Genomic DNA, 19,108 nt, shown 5'->3' on the forward strand with positions numbered 1-19,108 from the left:
GCTGGGCATGTGCCTGGTGTCAGGCAGGGCCTGCCGGGTGCCAGACACCTGGAGGTGTTGCTGTGAGGACCCTTGCCCCCAGGGGCGTGTCTGGATCACTCTTGAAGCCAACCTGTGACCTGAACCTGAGCACAGCTGGAATTCAGGGACCACCCCCACGGCCCAGTCCCCCATCAGAGAGTCCGGCTCTGCTTACAGCCTCTGACGCCAGAGGGACTGAAAATAGCCCCTGGAGGGGGGCTATTTAAAGGGCCTGGAGGAGTCGAGCGGGCGAGAGAGACCATGGCCGCCTCGGAGCTGAGTTGCCGAGTGTCCGAGGAGAACCGGGAGCGCAGGGAGGCCTTCTGGGCCGAGTGGAAGGACCTGACACTCTCTACACGGCCCGAGGAGGGGTGAGTAGTGGAGCTGCAGGGTCCAGAGGCAGGTTCTGGTCGGGGCGCGGGCTCCCCGGCTCAGCTCTGGCCTCTCCTCCCCAGCTGCTCCCTGCATGAGGAGGACGCCGTGCGCCGGGAGACCTACCACCGGCAGGGGCAGTGCCAGGCGTTGGTGCAGTGCTCGCCCTGGCTGGTGATGCGGATGGGCTTCCTGGGCCGTGGGCTGCAGGAGTACCTGGTGCCCTACCAGCGGGTGCTGCCGCTGCCCATCTTCACCCCCACCAAGCTGGGCGCCAAGGAAGAGCGCGAGGACACCCCCCTCCAGCTGCGGGAGATGCTGGCGCTGGAGGCAGCCCTGGGCGGCCAGAGTGCCGAGCGCCAGGACGTGGCCGAGATCACCAAGCACCTGCCTCCCGTGGTGTCTGTCAGCAAGCCGGGGGCCCTCCACCGCTCCCTATCCCGCTCCATGTCCCAGGAAGCCCAGAGGGGCTGAGACCCCTGGGACTCGGCTCTGCTGCATGCGGCCAGTGCCCAGCCCATCCTGGCTAGGACCATGGACGGGAGCTCTGGCCGTGGGTGCTTTGTAGTTTGCTGAGTTGGGGGCTGGGGAAGGAGGGAGCCAGAGGCCAGGATGCTGAGGTCCTCTGAGCACCCGGAGCGAGGGGGTGGAGAGCTGGGGCTGGCACAGCTGAGCCACCCTGGCCCCAGGAGAAGGCACAGACGGACTACGTATGGAGAGGGGACACAAGGGTGATGAGAAGGTGACCCTGATTCCAGCTTCAGAGAGAGATGAGGAAACGTGTGGAATGTGCTGGGAAGGACGCTTGGAACAGTCTGAAGAAAGAGGGAGGGAGGGAGACGTGGAGAGGGCAGAGGCGGGGTGGGGCCCCCAACCCCCGCTGTTAGCGCTGCAATAAACAGTCCTGTTCCAGCTCCATCTCTTTCCTGTGGTTGTGGGGTGCCAGGCCGCTGGTGGGTGTCCCCCCATGGTCCCTTCTGACAATGGTCCTGAATCTGAGCTAAACATGGCAGCAGAGCAGGTTCTCCCACGCAGGGGGACGGTGGCTGTCCAGTGTCCCTTCTGTGCCCTGAGTGCGGTCCAGGCCTACCCTGTGTGCAGCCCTGGCACGGGGCAGCACCCTACAGGCCAGCTGGCAGCAGAGGCTGCTTTAATCTCCTGCGGAAGGTAGAGGGGCTGGCACCAGGACTATTCCAGCTGCCTTGGGCGTGTGTAGATCTAGTGACCACCCCGCCCCCCAGACTGACCTCCCTCAGTCTGAACCCCAGAGAATCCGTCCTGAGCCAGCCGCCCTCTGAGGGGGTCAGGTTCCTGTCTGTGACCCCTGCAGCTGTTGTGGTGACTCATGTCCCAACCTGGCCTTGGCCGGAGGAGACTCTTTCCTCTGGGGACAGACAGAGTGGGGGAGGAGAGGCCGAGGAGGCAGAGGGGCCCCCTCCAGGAAGAGCACGCAGACACCCCTGCGATATTGGCTCCAATTTGGGGGTGTGACGAAACCCTGCATCTGGACAGAGGGCACCTGGAGCTCCCAGAGGGGGTGGGCTGGAGAATCCCTTGGCTCTCACAGACCCAGACTGCGCTCCACCCCCCTCCGCTGGTGAGGTGCAGCCACAGGCCCAACCCCTTCCAGCTCACCGTGCTCCCGCAGAACCAGGCCCCCACCCAGCCCGACGTGGCGGGCACATTCTGAGCCCCGGCAGCCCTCAGGGGAGACCCGTCCCTCCTGCTAAGTGCATTAGCCCCCTATCGCTGCTGCCATCGGACAGGAGGGGCCGGAGGCCTGTTCTGGGGCAACCGCAGCTAGGCCGGAACGGACTGTCCTTTCTGGAGCTGGGGTGGGGGTGATGGAGGACGCAGTTGGGGAGGGGCAGAGAACAGGGATGGGGCGTCCTTCCCAGGAAGGCGGGAGAATGGGTGCTGGAAAAGGGGTGTCAGAAGAAGGGGAGCACGGGTGGGGGGGCACGACGGAGAGGGAGTTGGGGAAAGGGCTAGGGAGAAGAATCGAGGTGCCGGGAAGAGCGAAGGAAGGGGACAAGGAGTGGGGGGCCATCTGAAGGCTGCTGGGGGGAAGGAAGCGGGTGGGGCGGCCCACGTGGGCGTGGGCAGGTGAGGCAGAGGCGGGAGGAGGGCGCTGGTGCAGATGGCCCAGTGGCCGCCCCCACGCCCCCCAGCAAGTCTGCGGCCCCGACGCTAAAGGAGATGGATGGGGTCACAGCAGACACAGCGCAGCGCGTGGGGCCGCGGGCGACTCATCGCTCAGCGGCCGCCCCCGCGCTCGGAGGGCTCGGGGTGGGGGGTCCGTGGCCAGATAAAGGGGCTGCCGGCCCAGCGCGGGCAGGACGCGGCGGCAGCGGCAGCGGCAGCATGAGCGCGACCCAGCCCAGAGACGCAGCGGGCGCGGCCCCCGACGTGGACCCGGGCCGCGCGGCCGTGGCCTCGGCCTACCAGCGCTTCGAGCCGCTCGCCTACCTGCGCAACAACTACGCGCCGCCCCGCGGGGACCTCAGCAACCCCGACGGCGTCGGGCCCTGGAAGCTGCGCTGCTTGGCACAGACTTTCGCCACGGGTGAGCGCGGGACGCGGGCAGAGGGGAGCCGGGCAGGGCGCCGCAAAGAATCCTCAGATCCAGGAGGCAGGAAAGGGAACAGAGGGTTTTTGGTTGCAGGGGAGGGTCGAGAGGCAACGCCCAGGTTGGAACTTGGGGTGCTTTGAGGCTGAGGTTTGTTTGTTTATTTTTTGGTGGTTTTTTTTTTTGGTTTTTTTTTTTTTTTTTTGCTTTTTGGGTGACACCCAGCGATGCTCAGGGGTTGCTTCTGGCTCTGCACTCAGGAACTACCCCTAGCGGTGCTGGGGCGACGACATGGGATGCTGGGAGTTGAACTCCTGGGGTCGGCTGCGTGCAAGGCAAATGCCCTGACCTCTGTGCTTTCGCTCCAGTCCCCGCTGAGCTCTTCTTGAAGAGATGGGGCAGGGATTGGCAGGGGTGGGAAGGGAGGTCACCTGGGAGGACAGAGCTGCCCGGATTCCCCAGGGCTTCCCAATTCCTCGGCCTCTGGGGGTCTAACTCCAGAGCTAATCAAGCTTTTTCCAGCTGGAGAGGCCCAGGGCGAGGGAGGGGCTCGCGAGGAAGGGAGGTGTGCCTGAGGCTGGCACGAGGACCCCCTTCGTCTGCGTCCTCAGGTGAGGTGTCTGGACGCACTCTCATCGACATTGGCTCGGGCCCCACCGTCTACCAGCTGCTCAGCGCCTGCGCCCACTTTGAGGACATCACCATGACCGACTTCCTGGAGGTGAACCGCCGTGAGCTGGGACTCTGGCTGCGGGACGAGCCGGGCGCCTTCGACTGGAGCGCCTACAGCCAGCACGTCTGCCTCATCGAGGCCAAGGGGTAAGGGCCACGGGGGTGGCCTGGGGGGGGGGGGGGCTGGGCACTCCGGCGCCCTCCTGAGCGTTGCCTGCCTTTTGCTGCCCACAGTGAGTCCTGGCAGGAGAAGGAGCGCCAGCTCCGAGCCCGCGTCAAGCGGGTCCTGCCCATCGATGTGCACCAGCCGCAGCCCCTGGGCGCAGGGCACGGGGCGCCCCTGCCCGCCGACGCCCTGGTCTCTACCTTCTGCCTGGAGGCTGTGAGTCCGGACCTTGCCAGCTTCCAGCGGGCCCTGGACCACATCACCACACTGCTGAAGCCTGGGGGGCACCTCCTGCTCATCGGGGGCCTGGAGGAGTCGTGGTACCTCGCAGGGGAGGCCAGGCTTACGGTGGTGCCGGTGGGTGAGGAGGAGGTCCGGGCGGCGTTGGGGCACAGCGGCTATGCTGTGCGGGACCTGCGCACTTACGTCATGCCCGCCCACCTCCGTACGGGCGTGGATGACGTCAAGGGCATCTTCTTCGCCTGGGCCCAGAAAGGGGTGGGGGTGTGAGCATGTTGCGCTCCGAGCCTGGAGACTGTCCCCACCTCCTCTCCTCTCCCCCTCCCCCCACAAAGGTCCCCGGTGCACCTAATAAAGAGATAAGGCTCTGCAGCTGTGAGGCTTGTCTGGGGCTACCCTGGGACCCAGCACCCAGCGTATTCTTGTGTGTCTGATGGGTATGGGAGCCACCTGCCCTTCCCTTTTTCCAGAAACTTCCATGGGGACAGCCTCTGTCCTGCTTATTCCTTCCCAGCTAAGGCAGGGGAGGGTCCGTGCTCAGGCAGCAGAGGCAGTGCCAGGCAGCGAGCCCTCTGGGCCCTCACCCTCTGCAGTGAGCTGCTATCTTGTTTGCCAGCGGAAGTCAGAAGGAAGGTTAACAGATTGGAGCCTAGTGGCTCCCAGCACCACCAGGCCAGAGTCTCAAACCTTCAGGTCCGCACTGCTAGGTTGAGAATCTCTGGGAGGGGCCCCTGAACATCGCTGGGGAAAACTCCCCTACACCCCAAAATACTGCACACAGTTCAGATAGCAGACTGGGAGATTGTGCAGGGACCCGGAAAGGGTGAGGTGGCAGAGCTGCGTCCCTTGCCGTAACCCCCCACAGAAGCCTGGATGGACTTGGACCCACAGGCCTAGGGACCCCTCATCTCTGCTGACCACCAGCTCAATCTCTTCCTCCAGCACCCCTCCGACACAGGAACTGAGCAAGGAGAGGTTGAGAATGGTTTATTAAGAAGTTCCCTGCTACCCTCCCCCCCCAAAAAAAGTTCTCCGTATCAAAAGAAGAGGCCACCCAAATCCCTGAGGACGGAGGAGTTCCCCCCCATAGCGCCCCTTGAGGCTTCCTGGAGGGGTTTCAGTGCTGTCCTGGGGGGAAGTGCAAGAATGTGCTCAGGGGTTACCTTCACCAGGACAGGAGGTATGAACCCCACTTGCCTCTGGGGAGGCCAGAAGCCAACCACAAGCTCCGCCCAAGCAGATTGACCTCTGCGAATCCCCAACCTGAGGTGCAGCTGAGGCAAAGGGCCTTACATGCAGGACATGGGGAGGGGTAGGAGCGTGTCTGGGTAGGGGACGCAGGCTGGGGGGGAAATGGAGGACCCTCACTCTCCTCTCCCCCATCCCCAGCCTCAACAGGGGCTGGTTCCTGAGGGCAACATAAGTTGTAGGTAGGGGCCAGGGGGTTTGCAATGGAAGGGGGTGCACACTGGACCTGCAGTCCCTGCCCACAGGCATGCTGGACACCAGGCACCAGGCCGGCCAGTCACATCTCTGGGCTCTCGTGCAAGGTCAATAGGCTCAATGAATCAATAAGCAGTTACTGCTCACGACCTAGGCCCCCCTCCCCCCGCGCAGCGCTCTCATCTGACATCTGTTCCCGTCACAAGACCAAGAGCACTCACACCCACCCTCCAGCCTGGGGCACCCCCGTCTGGTCACCTCAGGACCTGGCCTTGTCCTCACCCCAGACCCCAGCACAGGGGTCAGTGCGACTACGGTCTCGGGAGTCCTGGCCCTGATGGGGTTTGTGGGAGGCCTCCGAGGGTGCATTCCGGAGCAAGAGTCTGGGTGAAACCCACCTTGGGTGTAGCATGGCCCCTCATGATGCCATGGTGTTTGTGTGTACGTGAGCTCTAGAAACTTGGGCAGCTGTCTACTGCCACCTGCTGGTGCCACGGAGGAGGGTCACTGACCCCACAATCTCCCCAGCGGCCCAGCCGCACAAAGTGCTTGGGGTGCCTCCAGGATGCCAGGCTGGGAGCAGGAGGCTGAGGAAGAGCAGAGCCGCCCCCACCAGCTCATTCTCTCATCCCAGGGGTCCATGTCAGGCTCCCAGGGCCCCCAAGACCTGTGAGAGCCAGGGTGTGCACGATCAGGTTCCATGATGCTGGACCCCCACCCTCCTGTCCATGTTCCAGATGCAAAAGTGAAAAAAAGGGAACTCATTTTCAAGACTTGGGGGAGAAGGGGAGCTGGCAGGGAGAGGTCATGAATCCCCTGGGGGCAGGTCCGCCACCAGGATCTTCAGTCCAGCTTGAACTTGGCCTCCAGCTCCTTCAGCAGGTACAGGCTGTCGTCTTCCAGAAAGCTGTGGGGAGAAGGTCCGCTGGGGCGTGGCCTGGGGAGGGGGCGGCGAGGAGGGGCGGGGCGGGGCGGGGCGGGGTGGGGGGGTTTGGGGGACAGGCGAGGCGAGAGCACGGGGCAGGGCGGTCTGGGCACCTGAAGAAGAGGACATGCACGGGGACGGTGCTGAGGTGCCAGATGGCGTGGGCGTCCAGGACCCAGAAGAGCGGCGGGAAGTCCAGCAGCTCGAGCAGCGCCAGCGCCTGCAGCAGCAGTGCCACGGCCACACACTTGCGGGCATGCGGAAGCGCACGCCAGTTCCACAGGCCCCAGCTCAGCCACCACATCATGTTCACCAGGCCTGGGTGCCGACCGGATACAGGGGGAGGGGTGGGGGGAGGAGCGGACGAGACTCACTCTCTGGTCCTCTGCACCCCGCCCCCAGTTCCCCCAGCCCCCCTCCTCCCAGCCAGACCCCCGGGATATCATCCCACTCCCCCCCCCCCCCACCGCAGCCCACAGCAGCCTCACCGATGGCCACGTTGGCCGCCAGGTTGTAACCGTAGTCAAAGCGCACGAGGCCCAGGTAAGAGACATGCGCGGTCAGCAGGAGCAGCAGGAAGGCGCGGAAGAATCTGGCCACCGCAGGCCACTGCAAGCCCACGGTCCTGCGCCGGTGGTCAGCGTGGTCAGGAGGAGGCGGTGGCATGGGAGCAGCAGTCCCTCTTCCCACTGCCTGGGCCATTCCCTGAGCACACTGGCTGTCCACCCCCAGGGTAAGGGACCCAGGGACCAGCTCACCTGACGCAGCACAGGTAGATGGAGTGCAGAATGACAGTGGAGGCGCAGAAGTAGTCCATTTTCTGCAGTCAGGAGGGTGGGGGAGGGGTAGTGTGAGGGCAGAGCCCGGGGCCAGGGTACAGGGAGGGTCTGGAAGGGGGTCAGATGGGGGTCCCAGGCCTACGATCAGGGGCCCTATGTCTCTACCCCTTCGACCTAGTACTATCGGGGGACACAGCTCGGGGCTGGAGAGATGGCTCAGAGACTTGAGTGCTGGCTGTCACCCAGTCCCACCATCCACACCACAAGGACCCCTGAACACCTCCAGGTATGCCCACCCCCCCAAAAAAAAGAAAATAAAACAAACCAAAAAATTAGAGGGGTTCAGCAGCAAGGCTTTGGGGACATGGAGAGAGGTGCAGCTCAAGTCGGGGTGTCCGAACAGGGCACAGAATTCAGAGGGCAACCTGGCCTTTCGTCCCAGGGGAGCCGGGCTGCCCTGCCCTGGCAGGGGATCCTGGGCAAGGCACCCCGGCAGGCAGAGAGAGCCAGCAGGGCTGGGGAGGGGCACACACCCCTGCTTGACAGCCTCTGGCCCCTCTGAGCACTCTCTGGGCCCCATCCCCTAAAAGGAGCCGGTCCTGGGGGCGCAGGGATGCAGCTTGAGGGGCCCGGCACTTACTTGCCTGGCAGTGTGTGGCTGTGGCAAGAGAACAAAGAGCCTTTGTCACGCTACTGCCACCCTCCCACAGGGCCACGCCTGGGAGCAGATGCAGACTTGGAGCAGTGCTCCCCGGAGGGGTCCGGGGCCCCACTCACCTCGGTGAGCTCGGTGTCCCGGGTGTGGAAGACTGTGGACCAGAACCAAGCATTGAGGGAGACCTAGGGGGATGGGGCAGAGTGGGGCTGGTGGGTGGCCTGTCCCCCATTAGCCCCAGTGAGCAGTCACTTCTATGCTTTTTGCTCCTCGAGACTGCTGAACACAGCCTCAAACTGTGTCCCTGCACCCCAAATCCTGTCCTGGCTGCTCAGAGCGGGCTCCCCAAACCCCTGGGGCTGGGGCTGCCGCCTCCTCAAGTTCCGGCCTGGCCTGGGAACCAGTTCCGGCAGAGCTGAGTTCCAAGGTTACTCAATCTCTAAGACAACAGCCCTGGGGATGTGGGGGGCTGAGGGGGGGCTCACCTCCTCCCTCAGCCAGCAGGTGATGGTGGCCCCACCCCACGGGGGAGTCGGTGACCTCAGCCTCCTGGGGCTGTGAGCCAGCTCGGAGCCAGCTGGGGAGGGCGATAGAGTCGGAGTGCTGGAGTGTGCGGAGGTGGCGGTGGGCCCAGCCCCAACCCGTGGCCAGGAGGAGCAGGGCTGGGGGTGCCAGGGGCCGGGGGGCTTCTGGGCCTTGTTCCTGGACATGAACCTTGGGGAGAACCTCCACTCCTCACCCTGCTGCAAAGGGGACCCAGATCCCATGGAGGTCAAGGGCCCCTGATTTTCAGGGCCTGCATGACAGCAGCCTAGATGACTGAAAGCAGGGGGGGGGGGGGGTGGTACAGACAGTGGGAAACGAGAACAGCGGGTCACAGCAAGAAAGAGCCGGTCGGGAGGCAGACGGCCCAGCCTGGCACGCCCAGGAGGCCGGGGAGAAACGTGCAGGAGAGGGACAAAGGCCAGAGCCAGCAGAGGCCCCATCCAGGGAGCTGCTGCACCGGGGGCAGGTCGGTGGCTCCGGTGGGTGGACACGGCTCGGGAGCAGGGAGGGTGGGGCGGGGTCTGCCCAGCCAGAGACCCTGGAAGGGTCTGGAACCTCCCAGGTCTGGGTCTGAGGCCATGTCTTGCTGTGTCTTGCTCCTCGTGCCCTGGGCAAAGGCCGGGCCCTTCTCCACCCAAGTGCTTCCGGAAAAGTGCTGGGGGCATGTTTGTGACCCTAATCCTTCCCAGGCGCTGCCTCGTTGGTCGTGAGCACGCACTTGGCACAGCCCCTCCTTCCACGCCCGCGAGGCTGGAGCCCAGAGAGGGAGGCTGGGCGAGGTGGGGGGGTGGGGTTGGTGGGTAGGAGGCAGCAGGACTGGGCAGCCGGCCAGGCGTCCTTGTCACCCACTGCAGGAAGGGGGAGGTGACGAGAGGACTGAGCTAAGTGGCCGTTGGACCCCTGCCTGGGGGAGGGGGTGTGTGTGCACAGGGTCAGGGTTTGAAGACACGGGTGGGGGTGGGGCTGCGGAGTGTCCGCCAACCCGCTCCCTGGCACCTTCCACACAGATCCAGTGAGGCCTGGCTTGGTCCCCGGGGCGTCCCCTCTCCTGGGAGAGTCCCCTCCTGGTGTGTGTCAGGGGCTCCTCTCCTGACCCCTTCCTTATCGTTCCGGGGGGAGAGACGCCAGGGGCTGCAGTGTACGCCTGGCATCCCCGGGGGCTCCGAGTTCCATCCCCAGCATTCAAGCAGCCCCTGGGCGCTCTGAGCACTTCTTGGGAGGCCCCAGGGGAGCACGGAGCAAGGAGCACAGAGGGAAGGCAGGCAAAGGGCCGGACTCCAGGCTCTCATCCTGGTTCTCAGCTCCTGCGTGGCCTTGGGCAAGTCACTCAGCCTTGCTGGGTCTCAGTGCTCTCCTGGGAAAACGGGAACCCCCATTTGGTGGGGACAGAGTCTCACGTACCCCAGAGTGCCCAGGCCAGGGTAAACAGGAGCTGCTGGTCCCCCAACCTGTGCCCATCCAGCACAGCCCATGTCTGTCCCCTACTCCCTGCAGGCCAAGGACGCCCAGGCAAAGAAGGGCAGGGCTCCACACTCGAGGGACCCCCAGCACCAGGTTGCATGGGGCAGAGGGCCGGACCCCGGTTCCAGAAGGCATGATGTGACCCCTGCAGAGCTGTGGGTTCTGGAGCAACTGATGGTGCCTCTAAGCTTATAAAATGGGGTTCACGGTGCACCCTGCACAAAAGGGGGGTGAGGAGGGTGTGTGCAGACTGTGGGGCGCCGAGGAGGGGCCCGCACATAGCAGCTTCCTGGTTGCCCTCCGCCCACATCAGGCCAGCCCCACTGGGGGGGTGAGACCCAGGGTCTGCTGCACCAGGCAGAAGAAACGGACCAATGCCCTGGCCCCTGCCCGGCCTCGGGGCTCCAGCCTCACCCCCTTCTCTCCTGCCTGCCAGCGTCCCCTCAGAGGCCTCAGCCTCACACACAGCTTTGATCAGCGGCTCAAGAGCAGCAACCAAGGGGTCCGCTTGTTTCCCAGCCCCTCCTGCCATCCACTCAGGCATGACCCAATCCAGCAGGAACTGGTCACACCCCCTTCATGGCCCTCACCACTGCCCCCCACGCCCCCCCAGACTAAGGAGCCACTTCTCTGCTCTCTCAACTGCATTGAGGCTTGAGCCCTGCAGGGATGGGAGGGAGGGAGGGAGGGAGGGGGAGAGAGAGAGAGAGAGAGAGAGAGAGAGAGAGAGAAGAGGAGAGAGACAGAGGGAGAGACAGGGAGACAGTGAGAGAGAGGGGGAAGAGAGTAAAACAGACAGGGAGAGGGAGAGAGAGGGAAAGAGAGAGACAGGGAGAGGGAGAGGAAGAAGAGGGGAGAGAGAGAGGGAGATAGGGAGAACGAGAGAGGGAGAGAGAGAGGACAGACAGTGCAGGGGGCGCCTGCCTTACAGGGTTGACCTGGGTTTCATCCCTGGCATCCCCATATGGTCCTCTGAGCCCTAGTAGTGATCCCAAGTGCAGAGCCAGGAGTAAGCTCTGAGCATTGCTAGGTGTGGCCCCAAACCAAGAAAGGAAGAGAGAGAGAGAGAGAGAGAGAGAGAGAGAGAGAGAGAGAGAGAGAGAGAGAGAGAAAGAAAGAAAGAAAGAAAGAAAGAAAGAAAGAAAGAAAGGCTTGAGCTCCAGGGCCAGAGGATGTGAAAGAGGGTACAGACCCTGGGATGCAGGTGCCGGCTGCTCCCGGACTCCTGAGACCCCTGAGCCAGGCAGAGCAGGACATGGGGGGTGAGCAGAGAGGATCAGGAGGGTGAAGAGCACAAACCAGGCACCAAGAACGTGGAGCAGACCCCGAGGGCAGGGCTGGGGTGGGAGGGAGGAGGCCGGGAAGGATGGGCGGAGGGAGAGCAGAGGCTGCTTCAGCCTGTTGGAAAATAAGAAAATTGAGACCAAAATATCACAGCCGTGAAACTGGGCGGATGCCAGTGAGCCAGATCTGTCAGGAATCCGACCCCGGCGCTGAGCCCCGGGGCTTGGGGCTGTCACTGACACCACGGCGGTGGGGACAAGTGGGCCTTTAAATAACTCGGCGTCTCAGAAGTGCGGGAGGCAGAATGTTAAGTATGAGCCGCCTGGTCCTGGGCCCGCCCAGAGGCCACAAGCCACCGCCTGCCTCCCTCATGGGGACACATGTGCCTTCCCAGAGAAGCGGGGTGCGGTGGATGCGCATGTGGGGGGGGAGCGTTCTCTGTATCATGGAGAAGGAGTGCTGGGGGCCAGAGAGATGGGGAGGGCATTGCCTGGCATACAGCTGCCTCAGGTTTGACAACCAGCCCACATATGGTCCCCCAAGTGCTGCTTGGAGGGATCTCTGAGCATCAGTCAGGAGTAATCCCTGAGCATCACATGGGTGTGCCCCACCCCCCTGAAAGAAAGAAAGAGAGAAAGAGAGAAAGAAAGAAGAAAGATAGAAAAGAGAGAAAAGAAAGAAAACAGAAGCAGGGGCTGGAGTGATAGTACAGCAGGTAGGGTGTTTGCCTTGCACGCGGCCAACCTAGGTTCGATCCCTGTCTTTCCATATGGTCCCCTGAGCACTGTTAGTAGTAATACCTGAGGGCAGAGCCAGGAGTAAGTCCTGAATATTGTGTGTGGCATCAAAATAAACCCAGAGAGAGAGAGAGAGAGAGAGAGAGAGAGAGGGCGAAGGAAGGAAGGAGGGATGGGACTGACGAGAAAGCTCGGTGGCTGAGCTCAGGCTTCATGTGCAGGAGACCTGGATTCAATCCCCAGCACTGAAGGGTCCTCCATGCCCTGCCAGGGACAACCCTGAGGGCCACTGGGACTGGAACTCACCAACACCAGAACAAAAGCCCAAAGGACACAGGGAGTGATTCCGGGGCCGGCAGCCTGGCGGGGCTGGGCATCTTCCCAGAGTCTGGCCTTTGCTCCCCTCGTGCCTGCAGCTCTGCCTCAGCCCCTTCCTCCAGACACACGTGCAGACTCGGCCTGGGTGTTCCTGGCCCCCTCACCCTCTCACCTCTACCTCCTGGAACTTTCCTGATTTGGAAGCTGCCCTGACAGAGAGCAGGGGAGGCCAGCTCCAACCGCCAAGGCCTGGCCCACGGTGGGCTGACCTGCAGCCCCCTCCCGAGCCTGCTGCCACCCGACCTGGGTTACACATCCAGTCGGGAGTTCCAGGAGTGCTGCTGGGGGAGGGCATCCCCAGTTCCCTGGGTAAGGGATAGAGACACCCAGACTTAACCTGGGGCAGCTCAGGGACCTTCCCGCCCCACCCCAACAGAAGCTGGGAGCCCCACTAGCTCCAAAAGACACAGCCCAGGGCAGAGTCCACAGCCACACCTTCCATCAAGGTCATGTGCACACCCACGAGCACACACACACACACACACATACACATAAATTCACACAAGCATACACATAAATACATATACGCACACACACACACTCATACACATAAATGCACATACATAGATACACAAGCACACATACATATGCACACACATGCATACACATAAATGCACATACACACACATGAATACACATAAATACACATACAAATACACATGCACACACAAGCATACACATGAATACACATAAACACATACACACTAATGTACACACGCATACACATGAATGCACACATGCACACACACAAATGTACACATGCATACACATGAATGCATATATGCACACATAGGAGCTCATACATGCACACACGCACACAAACATACATGCACACACATGTACATACACACGTACACAATCACGTGACTACACCTCAAGTGTGAATGCAAATTGGATCATGAAGGCAGGTGGCATTAAGGAGGCTTCAAGGGCTTTCTGGTGTCCCAGCCCCCAACTCCATGATGGTGGGGTTCCCAAATACTCAGGCACCCACATATCTCTGCCCTCCCAGCCTCCACTGCCTGCATGAAGAGACTGCAGATGCCAGGGAGCACCAGGCCCATGCCTCAGTGGTGAGCAGAGCAAGAAGGAGGTGCCTGCTGGTCTCTGGCTGGGAGACAAGACCCGGTGCTAACTTCTCGGGCTTGGCTGTCTGTGCCCTGTGCCAGGGCCTGGGTGCTGCGGGGTCAGTGTCCCTGGAAACAACGCTGGATGGGGGCAGGGGCACCTTCCCACTTCCTCTGCTCTTCCTGCTTTTCTCTGAGGGAAAAGCAGAAAGCGACGGCTCTGTCACTCCCAGGCCTGGGCCAGGTGCGCTCCTGCCCACACAAGGGTCCCTGTCCCCTAGCTTGGCACTCAGCACCCCCCCCGCCCCCTCCCCCCCGCCCTCGGCTCCTCCTTCCCTCCCTCCACACCACAGTCAGTTGGGCTGCTGTTCCCTCTCGGACTCTCACTTGGGAAACCTGTAGCCCGAGGCCTCTGCCATCTCTCTCACCTGTCTGCATCCTGCTCCCATGCAAGCCAGCCCTGCACCCCCACTGCTTTAGCTCTGGGGGCATGGAAGTGCCAACTTCCACTTGTCTCCCCGCAGTGAATGCTTGACAAACAGTAAAGGGGCAGAGAGACAGCCCAGCGGGTAGGACACTGGCCTTGCACACAGTCAACCCGGGTTCCAACCCTGACACTCCAGTAAACAATGCCCCCCAGCCCCACCAGGAGTCATCCCTGAGCACCACCAGGTGTGGCCCCCAAACCGGAACACAAACCAGCAACCAGTCCCCACAGCCCCAGAGTCCCTCCTGGGCTCGAGCCCAAGTGTCTTTTACACAGGGTCAGTTCTGAGCCCCCTCGCTGAGCCCTGGGGTGCTCACAGTCAAGTCCTTGACAGCCCTGCTGCAGGACAGCTGTCCCTGAATGCCCCTCACACTGCCTCCCCTCTGGTCCCCCAGATTCACACTCAGAAACCCGGCTCCCAGCACCTTCCAGATGCAGTCACATGTGGCAGCTTTGCATGCAGTAGAGAGTGGAGATGGTTTCCTTCTGGTTCCGGGGATCTGAGTTAGAGACCTCCAGAGCCACCTCCCCCTCACCAACCCCGTGCAGAGCCTGGCCCCATCCTGATGGGCACCGGGGCCTGCAGCTCCACTCCCTGGAGGCTGGTCCTCTGGCTAGAGCCCCCGGGAACGGATCTCAGCTTCTCCAAGCATGTTCAAACCAGGGCCCAGTCGAACCACAGATGCCAGGTGGTGGTGACTATGGCTTCAGGTCAGTACCGGGACTAAGTCAGGTCACCTTGGGAAGGACCCTGGTTTGGGGAGGCTGCCGACCCATTCCCCACGCCTTGAGTCCCAAAATGGCCCAGCTGGGTCTGAGAGTCTTCCTGCCTCAAGACCCGCGTCTGCCTCCTTCCTGCTCCCACCCACACCCAGTCCGCCAGGCGCTGCTATGGAGTCCGGGAAAGCTGGGCTCACCCACAGCGTGAGAAAGGGGACTTCAGCGTCTCCTTCCTGGCTAAGGCTGGAGAGAAGGGGTTCCATGCGGTCACCTACCCAGGCAAAGGCCACGCAGGTGGGGTACATCGGAGAGGCAGCAGGCACCGAGGCACGGTAATGGCAGAGCATCACCAGGCTAGCCAGGCCGTTGAGGAAGGAGGCAGCGGCGGAGGCCGGCTCTTGGAAGAACAGGAACCGGGAGAAGGGCCACTGGGAGAGAAAAATCGGAGCGGCCTGAGAATAAGGCCAGCGCTGGCCAGTGGCCTCTGCCTGACAGGCCCACCTCACCGCTGCGAGTTACCCAAGCTCACGCTAAGTCCTTCTTTGGGGTTTGTTTTGTTTGTTTTGGCTTTTGAGTCATACCCGGCGATGCTCAGGGTTTAGTCCAGTCTCTGGGTTCAGGGATCCCTCCTGGCCATGCTCAGAACATATGGGATGCTAGGGATTGAACCTGGGTTGACCACATGCAAGGCAAACCCACCGCTCTGGCCCCTGGAGATTCTGGTGATTTTATTTTAAATTAATTTTTATTATTTATTTTATGAATTATTAACACTGTGATTTACAAATGAAGTCCTTTTCCCTTTTCTTTCTTGGGTCTGTGCTCCAGGAACTGTAAGCAGTGCTGGGAGTGGATCTGGGACTGTGAGCTGCCCAGGACTCCTGCCTGGCACCGTAAGTCTGCACTTGAGGCTGAGCAGGTAGCCCCTTGCAGGGTCCTGGGTGGGCCGGCAGGGATGGCACAGTCCTGCCCTCCACATCACACACATCAGGATCTCTCCTCCGCCCTGACCTCGGCCCCCAGCCTCTGCTGACCCTCACAGGCCAGGGATGAGATCTCTGGATGACCGTGCTAGGCTAGAGTCAGATCACATGGGATCAGGAGGCCCTGGGGGCCCAAAGAGATGATGCAGGTAGCACAAGTTCAAGCCCCAGCACTGCCCTGAGCACCCCCAGGAGCAAACACTGAGCCTTCTGCCGGGAGTAGCTGCTGAGCAATGCTCGGTGTGACCCCCCAAAACAAAACAACACCCAAACACTCTGGGCACCCTGGGGGGTGTTATATTTCATCCAGCAAGAGGGAGCCCCAGTGGTTCTGGGCATGTGTCCTTGTAGTGAGGTGTACATTCAAACTTCCCCCCAAAGCCCAGCACCATTTTCTCAGGAGACCCCAAAACTTTCCAGATCTTATCACTCCAAGCCCCGAGCAGGACATAAGGGTTTTGATGCAATTATATAAAATTCAGTGGACTCTGCAATCAGGCACCTGCTCGCCCTCACCCACCACTGCACAATTTCGATTACTGAGATGCTGGGTCCAGAGGAAAACCTTCCTCCCCCTGACCCCCTGGTGCTCCTACCCTAGTTCCATCTGACTTACAACTCACCTTGCCATGGAACTGAGGCACTTGGTGGCCTTCCTGGATGTAGAGGCCAACAGTGACCCACATGCACTCATATTTACAGTCATCACGACAGCTCCAGCCTGAAACAAATATATGAGATGGGGACCACCTCAGTACACGGAGACAGAGAGCTTGAATGGGGCTGAAACACCAAAGCAAGCAAACTGGGTCACAGGCTGGTAGGAACCAAAGGAAATATCAAATTTTGGGGGCTGGAGACGTAGTATAGTGGGTAAGGCACTTGACTTGCACTCACATTTACACTTACATTACCTGGCATGATCTCATGAACAATCTCTCAATGCAGAGCCAAGAGTATAAGCCCTGATCACTGCCAGGTGTGACCCCATGCAACAACAAAAAATATTTGGGCGGGAGATAGTACAAAGGTTAAGATGGTTGTCTTATATGTGGCTGAACATAGTTTAGTTCCTGGGAGCACACAGAGTTCCCTCAACCCCACCAGGAGTGATCCTGGAGCACAGAGTCAGGAGTAAGCCCTGAACGCTGCCAGGTGTGGCCCTAAAACTAAAAAAAGAAATATAAAAATTCAGCCAATGAAATCTTACAGTGGGTAGGGCATTTGTCTTGCAGGAAGCCAACCCGAGTTCGATCCCTGGCATCCCACATGGTTCCCCGAGCACTCCCAGGAGTGATCCCTGAGCACAGAGCCAGGAGTAAGCCCTATGCACTGCTGGGTGTGGCCACCCGCCAAAAAAAAAATCAAAATTCTTGTGTGTTTGTAGATGATATTTTTTTCTTTTTTGTTTTCATCCCACATGGGGATCTTGGTATCAGGACCAAGGGTGCGACAGTGTGAAAAACTAACAGGGTGGAGCACTCAGGCACCAGATTCCCCATCTGTGCAGCACTCATTTCTGGATCCCTGGGTTTCTAGTTGCCCTTCCTGGAATCTCACTCACTGGGAGCCCTTGCAGGTCTGCCTACCATCTATGTAAAGGAAGCCCAGGGGCTGGAATGATAGCACAGTGGGTTGCATATTTGCCTTGTACCCAACCAACCTGGGTTCCATCCCTACATTCCATATAGTTCCCTGAGCACCGCCAGGAGTAATTCCTGAGTGCAGAGCCAGAAGCAACCCCTGAACATCACCAGACATGGCCCCAAAACAAAAAACAAAAAAAAAAAAGAAAAGAAAGTCCAGATTCTGCAGTCTGACTTTTAAGGCCCAAGTGACCTTTCCAACACTATTTATTCCTCACTGTTCTTTTTCATGCACCTTGCTTCCTGATTAAATCAAGTTTTTGAATATGCCCACATCTTCCCAGGACCTCAATTTTCTGTTCTTTCTGGAAATCAAAGGGAAAATAACAAAGAAAAAAAAATCTGCAGTCAAACAGGCCAGAATTGGAAAACCTCATGTAGAGATGGGCAGGAGAAACAGTGCAGGGGTCAGGTACTTGCCTTGTATGCAGTCAACCAACCCCAGTACCACCGGGTCCCCTGGGCACTGCCAGGAGAGACACCCTGAAGAGAGCTAGGAACTCCCAAGCACAGTTGTGTGGCACACAAACAACAACAACAATAACAACAAAGTGGTAAATACTTTCCGGCTGTAGCAGGGCACTTAATTAACCTTCCTCAAGTTTGCCCCTCTGTAAGATCTGGGGAAGAGAAACTACTCCAAAGGGATGGTGCTCTCCCATGACGTGTCCCATGGCAGGTGCCCACTGTGCCCAGTATGGTAATAAACGTACAGTGCCAACCAAAGCCCTAACCAAAGCCCTTCCTCCACAGAGCCCCACCGTGCGGCTCTCACTGCCTCCGGGGCCGACATGATTTCCTTCCTTGGCCACAAGCTCTTACTGCTTCACTAAGGATCATACGGGTCCAAAGCATCCCCTGCCCGGCACGTCTGCATAGGGAATGTGAGTCCCCAAGGACCAAGGACGGGCACCCTGATCTAAATTCATTGGTAGTTATTCTAGGGTCTTTGTACCGAGGAAAGTAGCAAAGTCGGCTGAATGAATAAAACGCAAATGAAAAGCTTCTGGGTAAGTAAAACGGGTTAATAAATTTATCCCCCCGGAACTCCCGGAACAAGCGGGAGGGGAAATTAAGGTTCAGAGAACGCCAGGGGGGGCGGAAGGGGGTTGCGCGGGGGCGTGATCAAGTCCCGTGGGCGTGGCCGCGAGGGGTGGGGCTTACCTGCTAGGCTCATGTAGATTGGCTGGCGGGAGCGGAAGTGCTTCAGCGCGCCCCCGGAGCAGTTCCGCTCCTCGCATCGCAGCACACAGTCGCGGTACACCGGTTCGCGGTCGCCCTGGGAGCCGCTCGCCAGCGCGGCCGCCCCGGCCAGCAGCAGCAGCCGCGCCGCGCGTGCCGCCATCCCTCCACCCGGCCCTCCGCCGGCGGAGGAGCGTCGGCGGTGGCGCTTCCGGCGGCTCCGGAAGTGCCGAGTGTTCTTCCTCTGCTCTCCGCTGACGTCCACCCAGTTTGAATAAACGTTCCCGGATTTCTGTGGGCGCCTGCCCCGCCCCTTGTTTGATGTGATCTCGGGTGTTTGAGGCGGCTAGACTAAGGGACGTGGGGCAGCAGGTGGCTTAAGGAGCAAAGTAAAGCGAGCTTTTGCTAACATCTCTCTAGTTTCTTCTCCAGGGTCTTTATTCGAGGCCTTTTCTTGGCGGGGAGTGGGGGTTAAATCATCCCTGGCCGATTTAACTTCCTAAGCGAGCCTGAAACGGTCCCTTCTGTCCTCACGGGCGCCACTCTGGGTCAGGACATCTTGTGTCGCCGAACAGTTGTAGAATCCTCTTAACGAGTCTCCCTCCCTCTGCATTGCCCCCTGCAGCCCCTCCTCCATTTCCCAAGATTCAGATTTAATTATGTCAATTTCTTAATAGTCATTATTTGTTGGGGGGGGGCGGGCAGAGAGATGTCATGCAGAATCCCGGCATCTCATGGTTCACAAGCACAAAGCCAGGGGTGGGCCCCCAAGCAA

General features: G+C 60.3%; 3 protein-coding genes across 3 annotated transcripts; 2 read left to right on the forward strand and 1 right to left on the reverse strand.

The window, feature by feature from the left end:
* The first annotated feature begins 173 nt into the window (after positions 1 to 173).
* TCAP (titin-cap) lies at positions 174 to 1,301 on the forward strand. The gene is made up of 2 exons (XM_056127944.1): positions 174 to 392; positions 477 to 1,301. The coding sequence occupies exons 1-2, from the start codon at positions 283 to 285 to the stop codon at positions 865 to 867; spliced, it is 501 nt and encodes a 166-aa protein (XP_055983919.1). The 5' UTR covers positions 174 to 282; the 3' UTR covers positions 868 to 1,301.
* A 1,234-nt stretch (positions 1,302 to 2,535) lies between these two features.
* Positions 2,536 to 4,333, forward strand: PNMT (phenylethanolamine N-methyltransferase). Its single transcript, XM_056127942.1, has 3 exons — positions 2,536 to 2,959; positions 3,574 to 3,781; positions 3,869 to 4,333. Exons 1-3 carry the CDS (start codon positions 2,593 to 2,595, stop codon positions 4,308 to 4,310), a joined length of 1,017 nt encoding a protein of 338 aa, XP_055983917.1. The 5' UTR covers positions 2,536 to 2,592; the 3' UTR covers positions 4,311 to 4,333.
* A 1,952-nt stretch (positions 4,334 to 6,285) lies between these two features.
* Positions 6,286 to 18,585, reverse strand: PGAP3 (post-GPI attachment to proteins phospholipase 3). The gene is made up of 8 exons (XM_056127943.1): positions 18,316 to 18,585; positions 16,129 to 16,226; positions 14,798 to 14,950; positions 7,965 to 8,027; positions 7,167 to 7,228; positions 6,897 to 7,033; positions 6,522 to 6,726; positions 6,286 to 6,390 (listed from the first exon to the last, which is right to left on the reverse strand). Exons 1-8 carry the CDS (start codon positions 18,494 to 18,496, stop codon positions 6,327 to 6,329), a joined length of 963 nt encoding a protein of 320 aa, XP_055983918.1. The 5' UTR covers positions 18,497 to 18,585; the 3' UTR covers positions 6,286 to 6,326.
* Between the last annotated feature and the right edge of the window lie 523 nt (positions 18,586 to 19,108).

Source organism: Sorex fumeus, unplaced genomic scaffold (genome assembly GCF_029834395.1).
Source record: "Sorex fumeus unplaced genomic scaffold, SorFum_2.1 ptg000063l, whole genome shotgun sequence".
NCBI lineage: Eukaryota > Metazoa > Chordata > Mammalia > Eulipotyphla > Soricidae > Sorex > Sorex fumeus.

What these genes read in the sequence shown, in the direction of transcription:
- PNMT (XM_056127942.1), top strand. Translation starts at nt 2,593, where the DNA reads ATGGATGGGGTCACAGCAGACACAGCGCAGCGCGTGGGGCCGCGGGCG. An exon ending in GGCACAGACTTTCGCCACGG is followed by an intron (nt 2,960 to 3,573) that starts GTGAGCGCGGGA and finishes CTGCGTCCTCAG; the next exon opens with GTGAGGTGTCTGGACGCACT. An exon ending in TGCCTCATCGAGGCCAAGGG is followed by an intron (nt 3,782 to 3,868) that starts GTAAGGGCCACG and finishes TGCTGCCCACAG; the next exon opens with TGAGTCCTGGCAGGAGAAGG.
- TCAP (XM_056127944.1), top strand. Translation starts at nt 283, where the DNA reads ATGGCCGCCTCGGAGCTGAGTTGCCGAGTGTCCGAGGAGAACCGGGAG. An exon ending in TCTACACGGCCCGAGGAGGG is followed by an intron (nt 393 to 476) that starts GTGAGTAGTGGA and finishes TCTCCTCCCCAG; the next exon opens with CTGCTCCCTGCATGAGGAGG.
- PGAP3 (XM_056127943.1), bottom strand. Translation starts at nt 18,496, where the DNA reads ATGGCGGCACGCGCGGCGCGGCTGCTGCTGCTGGCCGGGGCGGCCGCG. An exon ending in AATCTACATGAGCCTAGCAG is followed by an intron (nt 16,227 to 18,315) that starts GTAAGCCCCACC and finishes TATTTGTTTCAG; the next exon opens with GCTGGAGCTGTCGTGATGAC. An exon ending in GGCGGCCAACGTGGCCATCG is followed by an intron (nt 6,727 to 6,896) that starts GTGAGGCTGCTG and finishes GTCGGCACCCAG; the next exon opens with GCCTGGTGAACATGATGTGG.